Here is a 16,570-nt window from a genome sequence, read left to right on the forward strand (position 1 = left end):
GATGGCACTGATCTAAAACCATGTGTGGGTACTCTGTCACTTGATTAACTGTTTGAAGTGTCAGTACTCTAATACTGACTGTCACTATTTGGGTACTCCCTCATCACAGGAAGATAGAGTAAATATACAGACTAACCATTTAGTGAAATTCCACTTTAACAGGACTGTAAAACTTTACGGTTTTGCTTGTATTTGTGAAATATATAAAATACACATTTCTCTTAACTAGAATGTTGTAGCATTGTCCGCTGAGGAGAAAATACTCTTGTGTAAGAATCTTGTTTAAGACAATAGGTCCTCTTCAGTTAGCTGTAGTTTTAGCCACTAAGTAACTGATTTCCCTTGGCTTTTTTCAAAAAATAAAACATTTTAAAATTAATTTGTCTTTGTGGCAGTAAATTGTTGTGCTATTAATATGTTTGATATCTTTACACAAGTGCTGTCACCTCAGTAAGTCAAGCCTCTTGTGGAGACTCAAATATCAAATGAAGTTCATCAGAAGATCATCCCTGGTATCAGTATGGGGATGATAAAGGAAACAATGCTCAATTGGAGCAAAAAGAGAATAAATCTGATCCAAGGGAGTGAGTGTATTCTCCCGTCCTGTGGTCATACGGTCTGAGTTCTCATACTGCAACCATATGTTGGAATTGTGGTACAAACTAGCACAAAGTATTTGTGTAATGCTACATTTAAACACCTTTGTCAAGCTAGTGGGAGAACACGAAAGGGTAAAAAGTCTGTGCACCGATTCATAAGTGCACCCTCACTTCAGGCATTACTGCTCATCTGAAGGTTGTAATATCACTTGTATTAAATTGGATGAAACATCAAAAGGTCTTTGGTAAAGGAATAGTTAGGTGAAAAATCTAATGAACATGATTTATCACTTAAACTAGATGCAGTCGATCATCCAAGACATTTAATATCTGACATCTGCTTTTCTCGTTTACAGCAGGAGATGCTAGGCTAACATCGCTAACAAGCACTGGATTTGGATTGTCACCAAACTCATCTAAATAAATACACACCCAACAACTCTCCACCTACTCAAAACACATTCAGATCTTCATCTGTTTTGCACAGACACATCAGTGTGGTTTAAAACACGCTATGAATTAATTTAGTCTATAAAAACAAAAACTTCCCTGCATACGTGAACAGTGGGCAGCTGTTGTGAGTAACCAGAACAACCTTTACCTCAGCGCAGTATGTGATATCACTCCACAATCACTATGACCAAAGGTGGAGCTACATGAATACCTAAACACACAGATGCACCATAAGGTAAAGTGGCAGAGAAGCTAAGCTTTTGTGCTTTCAAGATCAAAACAATGTCTGATTATTATTTTATACACATTCAGCCGTATATGTTAGAACTTGAAGAAACTCCTCAGTTGCATGCTGGCAACAGAAATGACTTGTTTGCTTGTGGAAAATGCCAGGCGATCCCAGCTAAGGTGGAGAGTCTCTGCTGTGGGAAGTGGGACTGGTTGATGCCAGTGCTTGAACAAATCTACATTAAAGAAAAAATGGATGTTTAATTTTACAGTCAGAATGCATAAAGCAACGTTTATCAGGCAAATTATATGTGGCACAGAACGGACAGTGAAGATGGAGAAAAAGTACACAAAGCTTACCTTAAATCCACCTCTCATTTGTAAAAGTTTACTTAAAGCAGCTGCAAAAGTTAAAATGTCCCGTTTGTGACCTCCCTTTTGATCGTCAAGTGAGAAATGATCTCTGTGTACATTGAGTTTTTGATGAGGCTGAAGTTGGATTCTTATTTGTCAGCTAAATTTTGTGTTGCGTCATTTAGGGTGGAATGGAAAATTTGAACAAGCGAACTTCATTGTTGTGATGATCCTTTTACTGAACGGAGCCCTTGCCAGTTTATGGTTCATTGCCAAAAGCCACAGTTTACATCATTAGGGTATCAGTGGTAATATACTGGACTAAACCTAGATTTCTTTGATCTATTTGTACAAAATGGGTATAGTGACCGAAGAGTTCTACAGAGTGGGGCATAATGCAGATGATGGGGTAATTCCGATTTTAGATTATGTTCAAGTATGGTCTTGTGGTTTTTTTTTTTTTTGGTATTTTTTTTTTTTTAAATAAAATAAATCAGGATTTTGGCATGCATTAACAGAGATGAGTTTGTCGATGTTCCTGCTCCAGTGTTTGGTTTTCAGCAGTGTTAGCCTAGCATCTCCTGTTGTAAACAATCATGTCAACATATCAATAAGGTCTTGGCTGATTGACTGGGGTAAGTGACAAATCATGTTAATTAGACTTTTTTTGCCAAACTATACCTTTTAGTGAAACTAGTGAAAGTGATTCACAAATGGTTTTTATTTTTTATTTTAATATTTTTGCCAGTTTTCCCCACCCTGGTTGACACATTTGAATATTTGTCTGGTATGAAATCATCTCAGTGCAGTGGTTTGTATTGGATTTGCTGTGTTTCTGAGGGCCTACTGTTTCCTAGTGCACTGCAAGGTGTTTCTTTACCTGGCACATACAGTACTACTGTTTTCACTGGGATGGGCCCTGTCTCACAGCTGCCTTAAGACAACACTTGGCTTAGCTTGTAAATGCAGAATCCTCATGACTTGCTACATCTAGCAGTGTCGCAATAGGCTTTGAAATGTGTTTTAGGTGCATGTGTGTGGTTTATGCATCCTCATCATGTCTGCTTTATCAGAACAACTTGGAGGTTTTGTTTTATCTGCTTCAGTTGTGTTAGATATTGTGCACATGCACTTTTTTTTCTCAACTTATTTATTTCTGTTCTGCATGTGTTTTCTCCCCCTGCCACCCCCTAGGTTTGTGGGAGTGTGTGTACATGAGGGACACCTCCATGCTCTTACAGAGGTATGGTTAAATCCAACAGATGCACACACATGTGGTACAATTTTTAGAAAGCAGAAGCAATGGTTTCAGACATTTTCACAATAATACCAACTTGAAGAAAAGTTAATGGAAAGTTGCCATGTGAAGTGGAAGTTCTGCATTAAAGGTCTATATCATCAAATTTTCTGTGCATGTTCTCCAAGTTTGGTATTGCGTGTAAACACTGTAAAAGTTTGATAACACATAGTTCAGTCTTTATAGTCCGTTTTAAATACATTGTTTTTGTGATGTCATGAAAACAAACACATTTACAGTTATCTGCCTGTTCAGCCTACAGCAGTTTAGCTCCACCCATTCACACTGAGGTTGTAAGCAGTGCTTTGGCCTGAACTGCCTTTTGAGTGAGGCACAATGAAAGACAGCCTATCCTAACAGAGGTCAGTTACATGTCCCAGTTTTAAAGGCACAGAAACAAAAACAACCTGTTTAATTCTAAGGAATAAACAGAGGTTGAAAAGGATAAGGATATGTAGGATATGAGCTCTTTAATACACAAAAAGTTGCCATATATCAACGTTCAGTCAGCGTGTGTATATCTGTGTCTGTCATACATGTGTTTATGATCTGTGTGTGTTCCCCCTGTGTGTAGTACATCAATGGTGGAAATCTGGAGCAGCTGTTGGACAGTGATGTGTATCTGTCGTGGTCAGTGAGGATGGGTCTGGGTCTGGACATCGCCAGAGGATTGCAGTATCTCCACAGTAAAGGCATTTTCCACAGAGACCTGACCTCAAAGGTACACACATGCACTCTTGCATGCATACATACACTAGTGATCATGGAAGTCCACAGCAACATCATGTTGTTACATTTAACAATATACACACAAACCCTTCATTTATCTAATTTCCAGTCAAACCAGTCATTAAGAACAAGTTATTCATTTTTCAACCTGAAATAATAATTTGAAAGTCAGCAGTGCTGGGTCAGATTCCACAAGATAACCTCATGTGTGTCTGTCTGTATCTGTAGAACTGTCTGGTGCGTTGGGAGAATGACGTTTGCGCTGCTGTTGTTGGTGACTTCGGCTTGGCAGAGAAAATTCCAGATTACAGGTCAGTAAATTCTTCTGTAATCTTCGTCTAAATTGGCTGGAATAATACAGAGAGGGAATAGGAATAACGTTGGGCCTCATTCACCAATATCTTTCTAATTTTTTTGTAAGTTTGTAAGTCTTAATAAAAATTCTATGCCTGATTCATGACGTGTTCTGCAGACCCATTCTCACCTATGTGCTCTTGAGTGTGTGTAGAGTCCCAAATAAGAAAACACTGGTCAGAATCTTTGTAAAAACTGCATGAGTGGGTTTTAACAAGAAATTCCTTTTTAAAACCGGTTTGGTAAGTGAGGCCCATTAAGAGGCTATTCTTCAAGTTTGTGTTACAGTTCTGCTTCAGAAGAGATGGGGAAATTGAAAGATTTGACTGCTTTTCTGCAGACATATGCACTCTTTCAGTGTTTATCACAGCAGTGTGATTGATATCTACGTAGTAGATGTCATTTGGGTGCTTTATCAGTGTAGATTGCTTTTTGCAGACTTGATCTGGCTTACAGTCTTAAAGGCAGCCTTAATGTAACCGTGCAGCAGGCATATGCACAGACAGATCACAAGGGGGCCTTTTGCCCTTAGTCAGTGCAGGTGCCCTCTTTTCCAGTATGTATCTTAACTGTTTTCATGTGGCCAATTTTCAAGATCCATTTCAACAAGGAAGGGCTCAGCCTAGCCTAGAGCTTGGGGATCAGCTCAGGTTTTACAAGCTTCATCATTTCAATAACTGTCAAGAATGCATGCATCACCACAGCACTTGAAATCACACTGATAAGACACTGATAATCTATTCAAGAAAGTGTCACATTTCTTGCTTATAATTATTCCTAACTAAACACAATGTTAACAGGGGAGCTAATAACTTATTAAACCAATTTTGTAAAGAGGGTCTGTGGAGCTCACTGTGTCAAAGCAAGTAGTGGGTAGCGTTACATCCTTGCATGCTGGAGATTGGAGTTCAAATCACTGCTTAGCAAATAATGCTGGTGTTTTTGGCCAGCTTGGAATGTTGCATCTCTTTTGAAAGACTATGAATCACTTTCCCAAAGTGTCATAATGGGATTTTTAATATTGGGTCTGCATTTCCCCTAATGTAAAATCAGTCCACCCCATAGACATTATATAGTAGGATACCTTGGCATAGCTCAGCTTGGAGGAGGTAAGAAATTTCAGGATATAACTAATGCATGCAAGTTTACAATTGCACACTTTTCTGTATATCAAGTAAAAGGCCCAAACAGCAGTGAACATACATTACCTAGGACTGCATATTTCTAAGCAGTTAACAAGCTAATCCAGTAACTGTAAAGCTTAAGCATGCAAAGTAAAAATATGCTAGTGGCTTCCCAGTTTTTGGCTATCTGCACTTTCTGCACAAGTATCCAAGTGGTTGAATGATGAAAATATAATACTTTGTGATTTGCCACTGGTTTTCTGTAGCTAAATTCCAGATTGCTTTTACTACAGTGATGGAGAACAATATGCTCTATATGCAGTATGCTGTAATTTATAATTATCTTAATTCACTTTCATGTTTTTCCTTTGAGTCCCAGCTAGCCCATAAATATATGTGTGCAGGCCTGTTGTGCAGAATGATCTGCTGCTCAATGAATATTTAAATGTAATGTGTTAGTTTACGATACTGACATTTACTTGCAATGGCCTTATTCTGTATTCATTTTCAGCTTCCTCTTTAACACTCCAACAGAAACGTGCACCAGCACACACACACAATCTACGTGCACCAGCACACACACACTCTTATATAACAGTGTTTCTAAACACGGGCAGCTGCCTGTGTGAGTGTGAGTGTTTTGAGTGTGGCTGGTGCTCTGTTTCCGTTCTGTGTTTGTGTACAACTTCCTAATGTTTCCATAAGTGTGTGTTATGGTTTAGCTGGAGCGTGTGTGTGTGTGTGTGTGTGTGTGTGTGTGTGTGTGTGTGTGTGTGTGTGTGTGTGTGTGTGTGTGTGTGCTTGCGTGGCAGTGCTGATTCTGATACATGCTGGACTGAATTGCTGTCTTGTGTGTGTGTGTGTGTGTGTGGTTTTTTGTTTTTTTGTTTTTTTTTTGCTGCCCACCCCCCATTATTGGTTCACAGGTGTTTGGCTATATACATAATTTAAGGGTGTCTCAAGTGACAGACAGACTGCTGTCCTGGTGTGTGTGTGTGTGTGTGTGTGTGTGTGTGTGTGTGCGCTCATTGGAGTGTTAGATGGAGGTTTTTGGAAAGCTCTCCTAATAAGGTCAAACTATTCCAGTGAGCTGCTGCTGACTGCGTCTCCACCAGCACTTCCCCAAATGGTGTTTACACTGCAAGATTTGTTACACTTAACACACTTTATTTTCTCTCTCTCTCGCTCGCTCGCGCTCTCTCTCTCTCTCTCTCTCTCGTTCTTTCTTTCTCTTTCATTCTTTTTCTTTCTCTCTCTCTCGTTCTTTCTTTCTCTTTCATTCTTTTTCTTTCTCTCTCTCTCGCTCTCTGTCTGCTCTTGCTCTTTTGCTCTTTCTTCTCTTCTCATGCTTAGTCTGTCTTTCATCTCTTGCTGTCTTGCTCTATCTGTCTCTTTCAGTCTCTGCTGTCTCTTTTCTCTCTTCTATCTCACTCTATCTCTTTTCTCTCTTGCTCTTGTTCTCTTTCATTTGCTCTGTGTATTTTTTCTTTTGCCTTTTATTTTGCTCTCCTTGCTCATCTCTTGTTGCTCTTTTTCTGTTTGCTCTCACTATCTCCTTCTCTTTTGCTCTCTCTCTTGTTCATATCTCGCTCACTCGCTCGCTCACTCATCTCGCTGGCACATCTCTCTATGAATCTCTCTTCCTCTTTTTGACCCCCCCCCTTCTTCCTCTTTCCCCACTTCCTTTTCTCTATTAAGCCTTTTTTGCTGAATCTATTTATGCTCTGTATTATTGTACCCATCTAAAACATCCCAGAGGAAGAAGCTGACTGGTTTTATTGGCTTTTCGCACAAACACGTACTTACAGATGCTAAAAAACATGCAGACATATTAGCCTAAAGAAGCATGAGATTACATTGCAGCTACAAGTGGTGATGCCTGTGAATGATGAAAACATGTAAGTTCAGCTCCGAATTTGTTTTCTTTCTTTCTTTCCACTCAGTGATGGGACTCAGCAGTCGTTGGCCATTGTGGGCTCCCCCTACTGGATGGCCCCGGAAGTACTGAGAGGAGAGCAGTATGACGAAAAGGTTGGATGAGTCAGTGTTTCCCACTCGCATATCAGAATATTGTTTCGATGGAAACTGCAAACCCTTTGATGTTCTTATCACTTATCACTGAAGCTCATGAAGTATGACTCCTAACCCCAAATGTCAAGTTTCTCTCATTCATCGTCCTTTTGTTGATGTTGCTGGTTATTGTTGTGTACAGGTGGATGTTTTTGCCTATGGGATCATCCTCTGTGAGATCATTGGTCGGATTCAGGCAGATCCAGACTTCCTGCCCCGCACAGAGGTATAATAAATCTCCACACACACTTCCCAGGTACAGAGGTGAGCCTGCCCCAGGGATTCAGGTTCCAGTCCCAGCTGTGTCATGTGCTGTACTTGACCAGGAATGATGAGAATGTTAATAACTGTGCCTTATATGGAAGAAATCTTTTCCAAATCTTTCTTGCTTCTTTGCTCAGCAGCCTGTCAGCCCAACGCACAAGTTCATATAATTAAACCAGAAACATTTGTTTTCTCTTTGAAACTTTTTTTTGAAACAGCAAAAAAAAAAAAAAAAAAAACAGCAGCTCACATTTGCAGTCCTCTAGTGTAGCAGTGGAAGCATTCAACAGAATGTAGAAACGTAGGACAGGCTAAAAATTGGCTGCGATTACCTGTCAACAAATGTACCAATGCCTCAATTTACACGTTTCTCTTTGTTTCTGTTAACATCTTTGCCATAATAAAGCTCAGAAATACGATTCAGACAGTTCCTGAGTCTGTAGAGTCTGCAAGATCGTATGAGACTCACATCCAGAGTTACCAGCCAGTTCAGACAAGTTGAGATACCCCTGATCTGCCTCTTACTCTGTGTAACTGGTGGATTTGTGTGTTTGTCATCTGCCTCTCACCTGTAATTGGTAGATTCTTCCTTAATTGGGCAGTTGGTGTGTTCATCCATATTTTGTATGGAACTGACCAATGGACACTCCATCACATCAGAAATCTTTCATTTTCAGTTTATTTGCCTTAGACACTGACATGAAATGGTGTATAAAAAGTTTGCAGCCGCTAAAGTTGCTGCAGAAGTTATGGAAAGTAGTGATGAGGGTAACGTAACATTTATCTACCGTTTTATTAATGCGTTCCATTACGTTTGTGAATCTTTGGTTGTGAAGACTTTGGTAAACCCATTTCAAGCAGCGAAACAATTAATTCACATGAGTAAAGCTGTTTCTCGCAAGATATATTAATCATGTCTAAAAAATTTTCAACTTTAGGGCTGAATTATCTCTTTACACAGTGCTTCAGGTCAAAGGGACATTATTATAGAGAGAGCTGAGATTGTGTTGAACATTTTGTCATAGAACATGAAGATATCATGTCTTATGCAAATGCCTTTAAAGGTACATTTTAAGAATATATGCAAATGATCAAGAAAATACCCTTAAACCCCAGAGGGTGAAATTGAAAATTGACTTTAAGGGCAGTTCCACCAGTTTTCCAAAATGTTTGCACAGTTCAATCATTTAGACGTGAAGACATTTGGAATGGTTTGATATGAAATGATCGATTCATGAGAAACTTGCACAGAATTGTTCACAGCGATGTTCATAGGAACTAAATGTCTAAGGTATATAATGTCTCAAAAGGGTACCAGAAAGTTATTAACATTTTGGCCTAAATTATTTATACTTTCATGTGGAGATAAAAAATAGTTCCAAAAGATTTTTTTTTCTTTGAATCTAGTACTAGTTTACCATTACCAATATTACAAATACAAAGACCAAGTTCACTTTGTTCTTTACTTGACCATCAATAGCGCCTTCATGCAATAGCCTATAACAGGACATTTAAGCAGATTAGCAAAAGAAGTTGTCTGCCTGTTAGGAATGACATACTTCAGTTGATCTTAGATCCTTCCTTTGAACTTTGTTGCGTGCTTCTCCTCACCCTCCGCCGAAGGCCTTCACTTCTGTGAACTTATGTTTTAAAGTAGTTCTGTATGGCTGTTTTAATTATCTTTATTCTCATTATCGCTGTTGTTGGAAGAAACCCTTGTATATACAAACTGATAACTTTACAGGAGAGGGAAACAACCTACTTTACTCTTAATGTAAGTCAATGGAACCAGACATTTTTTCCAAGTAATTTTTGATAGTTTCTTTTGGCCCTTTCTTTATGAAATGTACATACAATATAAAGCAACCAGCATTTTGAAATTATATAAAAAATTGAAAAATAACAAAATTGGAGATAAAAGGTTTTCTTTCGACAGTGGCGTTATACTTATTATTATGTACTACTGGGTCATTCCACAATTGGGGTGTCATTTATTTATTGTAACTCTTAAAAATGAATCTTTTTATTTTTTAAAGCATTTTTCAACATTGAATCTTAAGTGTGCATTGAACAGTTAAAAAAATGTCTCCAGCCATCCTGGGCACAATTTTTTTTTTTCTCTAATGATGTTTTGTCTAATTACATCGTTTGTGGTTTTATGTATTAAAAACAGTTCCTTTTAACATTAACATTAATTAACATTAAACAATAATTTAACATTATCAACCTCTTAAATTTATTTAAGGTTTGCAATTCAACAATGTTTACATGCTCCATCAAGCTCTTTTATTTGAAAAAAGAGGACAAATAGTTTTTCCATGATTTGGACCCTTTAATGAGTAACAGGGATGAATTACAGCAAGTAATTAGCAAATACACCAAACGTGGCTGTCTTGCATCCATGTGATTTGCATAAGGACAGTAAGAACATTCTAATAACTTACTTAAAATGCATTTTTTCTAATTAATTATTTACTTTAATATGTGATTTGGAAAACGGGTCAAAATGTGCAAGGCGAAGTCAGTCACCATCACAGTATCACTGAAAATAAAGAAAAAAGAATTAGATGTGCTTTTCTTTCAGTGATCTTCAAGAAATGCATGCTAACAAACATCAAATGTTAAATTAATTCACACATTCTTGCAAAATAATATAGTTGTTGGAGTATATTAGTCATTATATTTCAAGGTAAAATGTTATATTGTGTTTGAACACACATGCTGTTTCAATGTGATGCAGGAAGGTTTTATTAAAGTTTTAATTTATTTATCTGAAACATGAAAATCCATGTTTAAATTGTCTTTACGAGCCAGGCTTGTAACATCAGTATGACACAGATGGCACTCTTATCATAGAATCAGCCGACTTGTATTGTCTCAGATTTTCGGAGGGCTGCACTATTGTGTAGCAAATAAGGCTTCCAGGCCATGTCTTTTAAGGTCAATCAACTTGTATAGTCTTGTCTAATCAGTTTTGTATGTGCCAGTTGAAACGTGCGCTCTTTACACATATCTGAATGTTCAGCCAGCTCACACTGTATGGTGTTATATAATGAGGGAAATCTGATTGAAGGCATCTGCCCACTGCTGGACTCAGTTTTCATATTTGCCTACATGCAGTTTTAAAACTCTGATAAAGTTAACTGATGGTCCAACATCAGGAATTATGACCTCTGAGGAGGAGTGGAGTATACTTGGAAATGGGAACTGTCCCAGTCACTCATGCAAGTACACACAAGAATTCTAAAAGCAGCCTTACTGTTTAACATAGGATGTCCAGTTGCTTAGAATTCAGTATAAAGACTTTGCAAAGCAGCATGAGGACCACCTAATGTAAAAGTGTCACCAAGTTGTGACAGTTAGGTACTGATTACTGATTGTGTACCCCTAGTGGACGCCTTACTGCAAACTCGTAAATGTGGACTATAATGCCCCCTGGTGACAGTTAATTATACCATATAATATCTCTGGCTTATCCATGTTATTATACTGTTTCCATCACCTTGTGTAAGCAAAAATCAATATACTACCTAATAAAATTGTCTTTCTTTTTAATGCAGGATTTTGGTCTGGATGTGGATGCATTCCAGCACATGGTCAGAGACTGTCCCCCTGCCTTCTTCAGCCTAGCCGTTACCTGCTGTAGTGTAAGAGATTTTCTAAAACAGATTAAAAAAAAAACAACTCATTTGTCCCTTATACAGACATCTCATACGGTCCATTTAACATCTCTCTCTCATAGATGAAAGCCCAGAGTCGCCCCCCTTTCACTGTAATAGTAGCTGAACTGGAGGAGAAAATGAGTGCTGGACAGCAGACAGAGACAGTGCCTGCTAAGGGTGAGTCAGCAACATGCATATCTACTGAATTCTCTTTTGCTCATGAAAAATAAAACATAAAGGTGACTCTTACTGTGGCTGATGGTGGAGCTTTTGTCCAGCAATCTACTCCCCGTGGGTGGTTTCAGTAATTTGGGTAGTTTAACTCAAGCTTTGGTGACACTAGAGTTGTGATACTGTGATTTAACTGATGAATCTCTTCTTGCACTGATGTTTAGACACATACATTGATGACTGTCTGTTTTGTTTCTTTAGCTTTTATTTAGCATTGTTGTAGTTCAGTCAATGTACATGTAGCTGTGGAATGACTGTAAATTTCATAAGGCTTTGCCACTTCTGCCACCTTCGTTTTAATGCGCATTTTGTAATAGTGCATTAGCTTTGTGTATTTAGGTAGAAGTTATGTTGTATTTTATTTTAGATTTCTTTAGGTTATTCATTTAAACATTTGTTGATAAGAGCTTATGCAATAAAAGGCTCTCTCTGTAGTATTATATGCAATGTACAGACAGTGTACGTGTAAGTTATATGTACATTGTCCATATATATTTCATATATTATCTGTAGACATAAAGGTCTTTAAACGGCAGGTCCTATCCCACCTGAACACCATTATAAACACTTTGCTGGATCCCCTGCATTAGACCAATAACAATTCTGTTGACATCACAATAAGCTTGGCCCTGCACTTCATGCTACAGCATATTTACGGTCCTGGTCAGTTTATGGATTTCTGCATGGCTTTCAACACCATAGTGCCACAGCTGCTGCAGGTCAAACTCTCCCAGCTGTTGGTGCCAGATCCCATCTGCCACAAACAGGAAACAGGTGCAGCTTGGGAAACGCGCATCAGATCCCAGTACTGGAATACCACAGGGTTGCGTACTCCCAACCCTTCTCTTCAATCTCCACACCAGTGACTGTGTCTCCATGGAACAAACTGTGAAGATCCTGATGACACCACTGTGATAGGCTTCAGAGCAGGGATGCCTACAGAAAGAAAGACTTCAGGCATCACCCTGCCTCCCTGCTCCACCATCGGCATCACAGGCCCTGTGGTTTCCACTGTGGTGTCATTCAAGTTCTTGGGCACCACCCTATCCAGGGACCTGAAGTGAGAGAGAAACTCTGTCTCCATCGCCAAGACAGCATAGCAAAGCATGTTCTTCCTTAGACAGCTGAAGAAATTTAACCTGCACAGAGCCTAATGATCTAGTTCTACACGGTGATCATCGAGTCCGTCCTCACGTCATCCATAACCACCTGTTTTGGTTCCTCCACATCACAAGAACAAGCCAAACTTTATTGCATTAGAACAGCAGAGAGGATCATTGGATGTAGTCTGTCAATGTTTAGGGTATCTACAACAGCAGGTTGATGAAGCATGCAGGCAAAATTACAGCTGATCCCTCTCATCCTAGGCATGACCTCTTGGCACCTCCCTTTGGTAGAATATTCAGGGTCATCAAACCACCAGACTTGCCAACAGCTTTTTCCTCAGAGCTGTTGCTCATTCACCACAGTGGACAACTCGCAATTTAATTTTAAACTAAACCCAATAAACGTTCCTCGCTGTTTTACAGTATAACTTCTCTGTAACATAGAGGTTAATTGCAAAGCTGTACAAATGTTAATTTATTTTACAAATGTTCATTACATCCTGTAATATTCTGTGCATAATTGCTATGTTATGTTTTATGTTATGTTACGTTGCGTTACAACGCTCAACCCTACTCCAGGCGGATTCAATCTCCCAAGATTACTGCACATCCACGAATGTTGATACTTTGTTTATTCCTTTCAAAAACATGCGGCTGGTCCATGACCTAAATATGCTCTTTCTTGTTTTGTTTTATTCCTCTGCCCAGCAGAACCTGTTTCCCCAAGTCTGCGATCTCCGAGCTGGAGGAGGTCATCTCTGGACGCCCCGGCAGATGGTCGCCTGTCCCGCAGTAAATCAGACCTGCTCCCCCCTCACCCTGCCCAGGTCACCCCAACCCGAGTCAATCCCTTCTCCCAGAGGCACGACCTCAACGGCGGACGTATCAAACTCTTCGACACACCAAGCAAATCTGTCATCTCTCTCACCTTCACCCTGCCCCCACCACCTGACCCTTGTAGCCCCACCCACTGCAGGAAAGTCCCGCCCCGGCTCCACAGACGCTGCCAGTCATTGCCCTGCACACCAGATGGCATCCAGTCATTGAGAAGTAGCAGCGAGAGTGATGTGCAAGAGTGCAACAGTATTGCACGAAACTCAGAAGTTAGTCAGGAGATGGCTAACAGTCACAACCTAAGAGATATGGACAGCGACAGTGTAGTCAACATTTACACTGAGACTGAACATGATAGTGTGTTCAATACTCCAACAAACATTTGTACTGGTGACACACACATCCTACACGACACAGACAGTAGCATTTCAAATGGGCCTGGATCTTCTCATGATGTCCAAAGACCAAACTGTCTGTTGGATGCACCAGGCGTGGGAGGAAATGTACGAGAAATGATTATAAAAGACTCCATTCAGGAAGAACTGGAAGAGGGGCAGGAAGAGGAAGAAGAAGAAAGTAAGATGAAGGGTTTTTGCCTTCCAGCTGATGACTCAGGTCTTCCCCTAGATCTTGAGTTAATGTCTTTAGACAGGCTGACTGAGGAGAGTGTGGAGGAGGGAATGGACTGCAGCAGTTCCTCCAATAGTCCAGATGGTGTTGTTCCTGATTCACCTGATCTAAAGCCCTTCACGAATGGCTGGAGCCCCCCCATACTGAACGGACCCCCATCTTTACCCCCTTTACCCGATTTGGACAACAACAACAGTGAGATGCTGCCTTTGGGCCTTGCTGTGAACGGTAGCCGTGGCGCCACGACTCCCTTGACACCCCCTGAACCAGAAGAAGTTGTAGTCTGTTCTGGCTGCTGCCTAGCAGGCTTCAGTTTACCGTCCATGTGCATGCGCGGGATGCGCCGGAACCCATACAAGAACTTAAACGGAGATTCGGCCGCGAAGAGGCTGCTGTGCAGAGCCCAGCTTTCTTCTCCTGCTGAGCCTGGCCTCGCTCTGCCCAGCACGCACACATAAATGTGGACCCTGGTCATACATCATTAATAACCCAAAAGGCACCTTACAAATTTATGCTATGGCTTCTTGTGCAGAGAAGTGTTGATTCACAAGGTGGACAGGTCATTTAGTGATCATCTCCACAGACAAAAAAAATACTCGCATACATCTTTTCTTCTCTACCACTTGATAAAGCATCAAATTCCCATAATATCTGCACCAATCCTGTCTAGTAAAGCTTACATAAGTCTCTTGGGTTTCTGTCCATTTTAGCCCAATCTTCCACTAAATTTGTTCTGAGCTGTCTAAGCATTGACATTCCCACATTCCAGCATGATGACTGTAGGGGGTACCTGTATGTGACCGAATCAACAGACACCATGGAACACTGGGATATGTTGAATGACCAGCAAAATCACCAGACCTCCAGTCAGGTTCACAGTCTAGAAAAATAGGTAAAATAATGAAATGGATGCACATAAACCTAGTTGAAATGTGCACCCTGCTAATGGAACAGTAGCCTAAAATAGATTGGAATTTTCGTAAATGACTGATTTAATCCTTACTTGAAATGATTGTGCTGTTATTAAGGCAAGGGGACACATAACCAAGGGTTAGAGAAGAAATGATGAATGTGACAGATGTTTTGTCTAGCGAGCTTATGATTCAATAAAAATGCCCCTGTCTTCTAACTTGAATGTGTCTATTGGCCCACAGGGGTTGGATAGTCTCTTAAGCAAATTATGTCTTATTTAGGGTTGGGTAGTATACCAGTCATAAGATATACTGCAGTGTTTAAAAATTATGACAGTATTTCAAAATTATGACGTGTCAAATTTCCACTTCACAAAGCCAAATAAATACATTCCACCTGTTTATATTTTGGATCAGGCTCACTGATTAGTGGTGTGGGTTGACCGATAGGTGGAAGAGATGGAGAGTGATGGAGGAGACGAAAGTCCAGGCAAGGAAAACTATTGAAAAACTAAGTAACAGTGGCTAACGACAGCTAAGAGCCACAGGCACCACAGAACACATTTGATTTCGACTCTCATTCTAACACTTTCAGATATCCTCTAACTGGTGTCATTCAAGCATAAATTGTTGGAACCAAATCTCTGCTGTGTGACTGGGTTGGGCCTGCTAACTATGCTAACATTACATTAGCCAAAATGCTACAGTCCCAAACACCACAAAACAGATTTTAGCTTTGTCATTCCAACAGCAGTTCTTCACCTTTTGTTCGCTGACATTAGTTTTTATTATTTGCACTTGTTTCAGCACATAGTCAGAATTCAACCGGTTCTGTGCTGTGTGGAGCCAGTCAGGCTGCAGGTCCACACAACTAGGAACAGGTTTCATTACTGTCCTTTCAGCACCTGTTGCTCAACGTCTCTCCCTCAGATTTGAATCATCATAATGCAGACTTGTTTCTGCTTTAGTTAGACAGAAACAAATTTTCTATGGTAAGCAGAGCTTTGGTTTTGCTAGCTAAGCTAATGCTAACCAGCCCCTCTCTGAGTTAGCAGCACCTAACATTTAGCAGTTGTTAGGTAGATGGTTTGACATTAATTGAATGATGGCTTGTTCATGTATCTGGTGGCGATGTAAGCGAACTAAAGTTTTTGATTATTTTTTTTGTTTGAAATATTGCAGGCCAGGATGCCACAAAAGTGATACAGAAGCGTATGTCACTTTGGTCAACCCTCACCCCTATAACTGGTAATATCTCGCACCACAGTAATATTTGGAGATTGTTTGAAGGTATGAAACAAGAGGATACCACCCAACCCTAGAGGTCTGTTGTAAATATGACTTACTGTAATGTTTTTGATACCACAGTTGAACTGTTGATATCAACCATGAAATGAGGAGGTGCTGCTGAGTTGTGCACCTTACTTTGTTGTATGTGGCGAGAATGAGACCCTAGATATTGAGTAATAACTTATTTTCTTTTCTGTTTGCTCTTTATTGCCTTGCCTTTCTGTAATGGCACTTGAGGTGCTGATATTGTCATGGTTACTATTTTGAACTTTATAAAGAATGCAACATTTCAGAAGATGTAAAAAATTGTTAATGTGTTATTTTAATAATTGAAAGTAAATGACATTAAAATGTAATCGGTAACTCCACTAGAGAGAGCTGTTGTGTCTTACTTTGTGTCACTTTCTTTTGCTCTCACACTCGACATATATGTG

General features: G+C 39.8%; 1 protein-coding gene across 3 annotated transcripts in view; it reads left to right on the plus strand.

The window, feature by feature from the left end:
* tesk1 (testis associated actin remodelling kinase 1) overlaps positions 1 to 16,507 on the plus strand; it is a 37,418-nt gene extending 20,911 nt beyond the window's left edge. Inside the window, exons 1-9 of one of the 3 annotated variants that reach the window (XM_037532048.1) lie at positions 2,156 to 2,269; positions 2,829 to 2,877; positions 3,506 to 3,652; positions 3,889 to 3,971; positions 7,082 to 7,169; positions 7,351 to 7,434; positions 11,033 to 11,119; positions 11,215 to 11,311; positions 13,180 to 16,507. In XM_037532048.1, the coding sequence (XP_037387945.1) occupies positions 3,572 to 3,652; positions 3,889 to 3,971; positions 7,082 to 7,169; positions 7,351 to 7,434; positions 11,033 to 11,119; positions 11,215 to 11,311; positions 13,180 to 14,393 (1,734 nt within the window). In that variant the 5' untranslated portion in view covers positions 2,156 to 2,269; positions 2,829 to 2,877; positions 3,506 to 3,571 and the 3' untranslated portion in view covers positions 14,394 to 16,507. Of the gene's footprint in view, positions 1 to 2,155; positions 2,270 to 2,828; positions 2,878 to 3,505; positions 3,653 to 3,888; positions 3,972 to 7,081; positions 7,170 to 7,350; positions 7,435 to 11,032; positions 11,120 to 11,214; positions 11,312 to 13,179 lie in introns of those variants that run through there. The other 2 variants (XM_017718775.2, XM_017718776.2) reach the window with 2 other exon arrangements.
* The last annotated feature ends 63 nt before the right edge of the window (positions 16,508 to 16,570 follow it).

This window comes from Pygocentrus nattereri, chromosome 2, assembly GCF_015220715.1.
Source record: "Pygocentrus nattereri isolate fPygNat1 chromosome 2, fPygNat1.pri, whole genome shotgun sequence".
Lineage (NCBI taxonomy): Eukaryota > Metazoa > Chordata > Actinopteri > Characiformes > Serrasalmidae > Pygocentrus > Pygocentrus nattereri.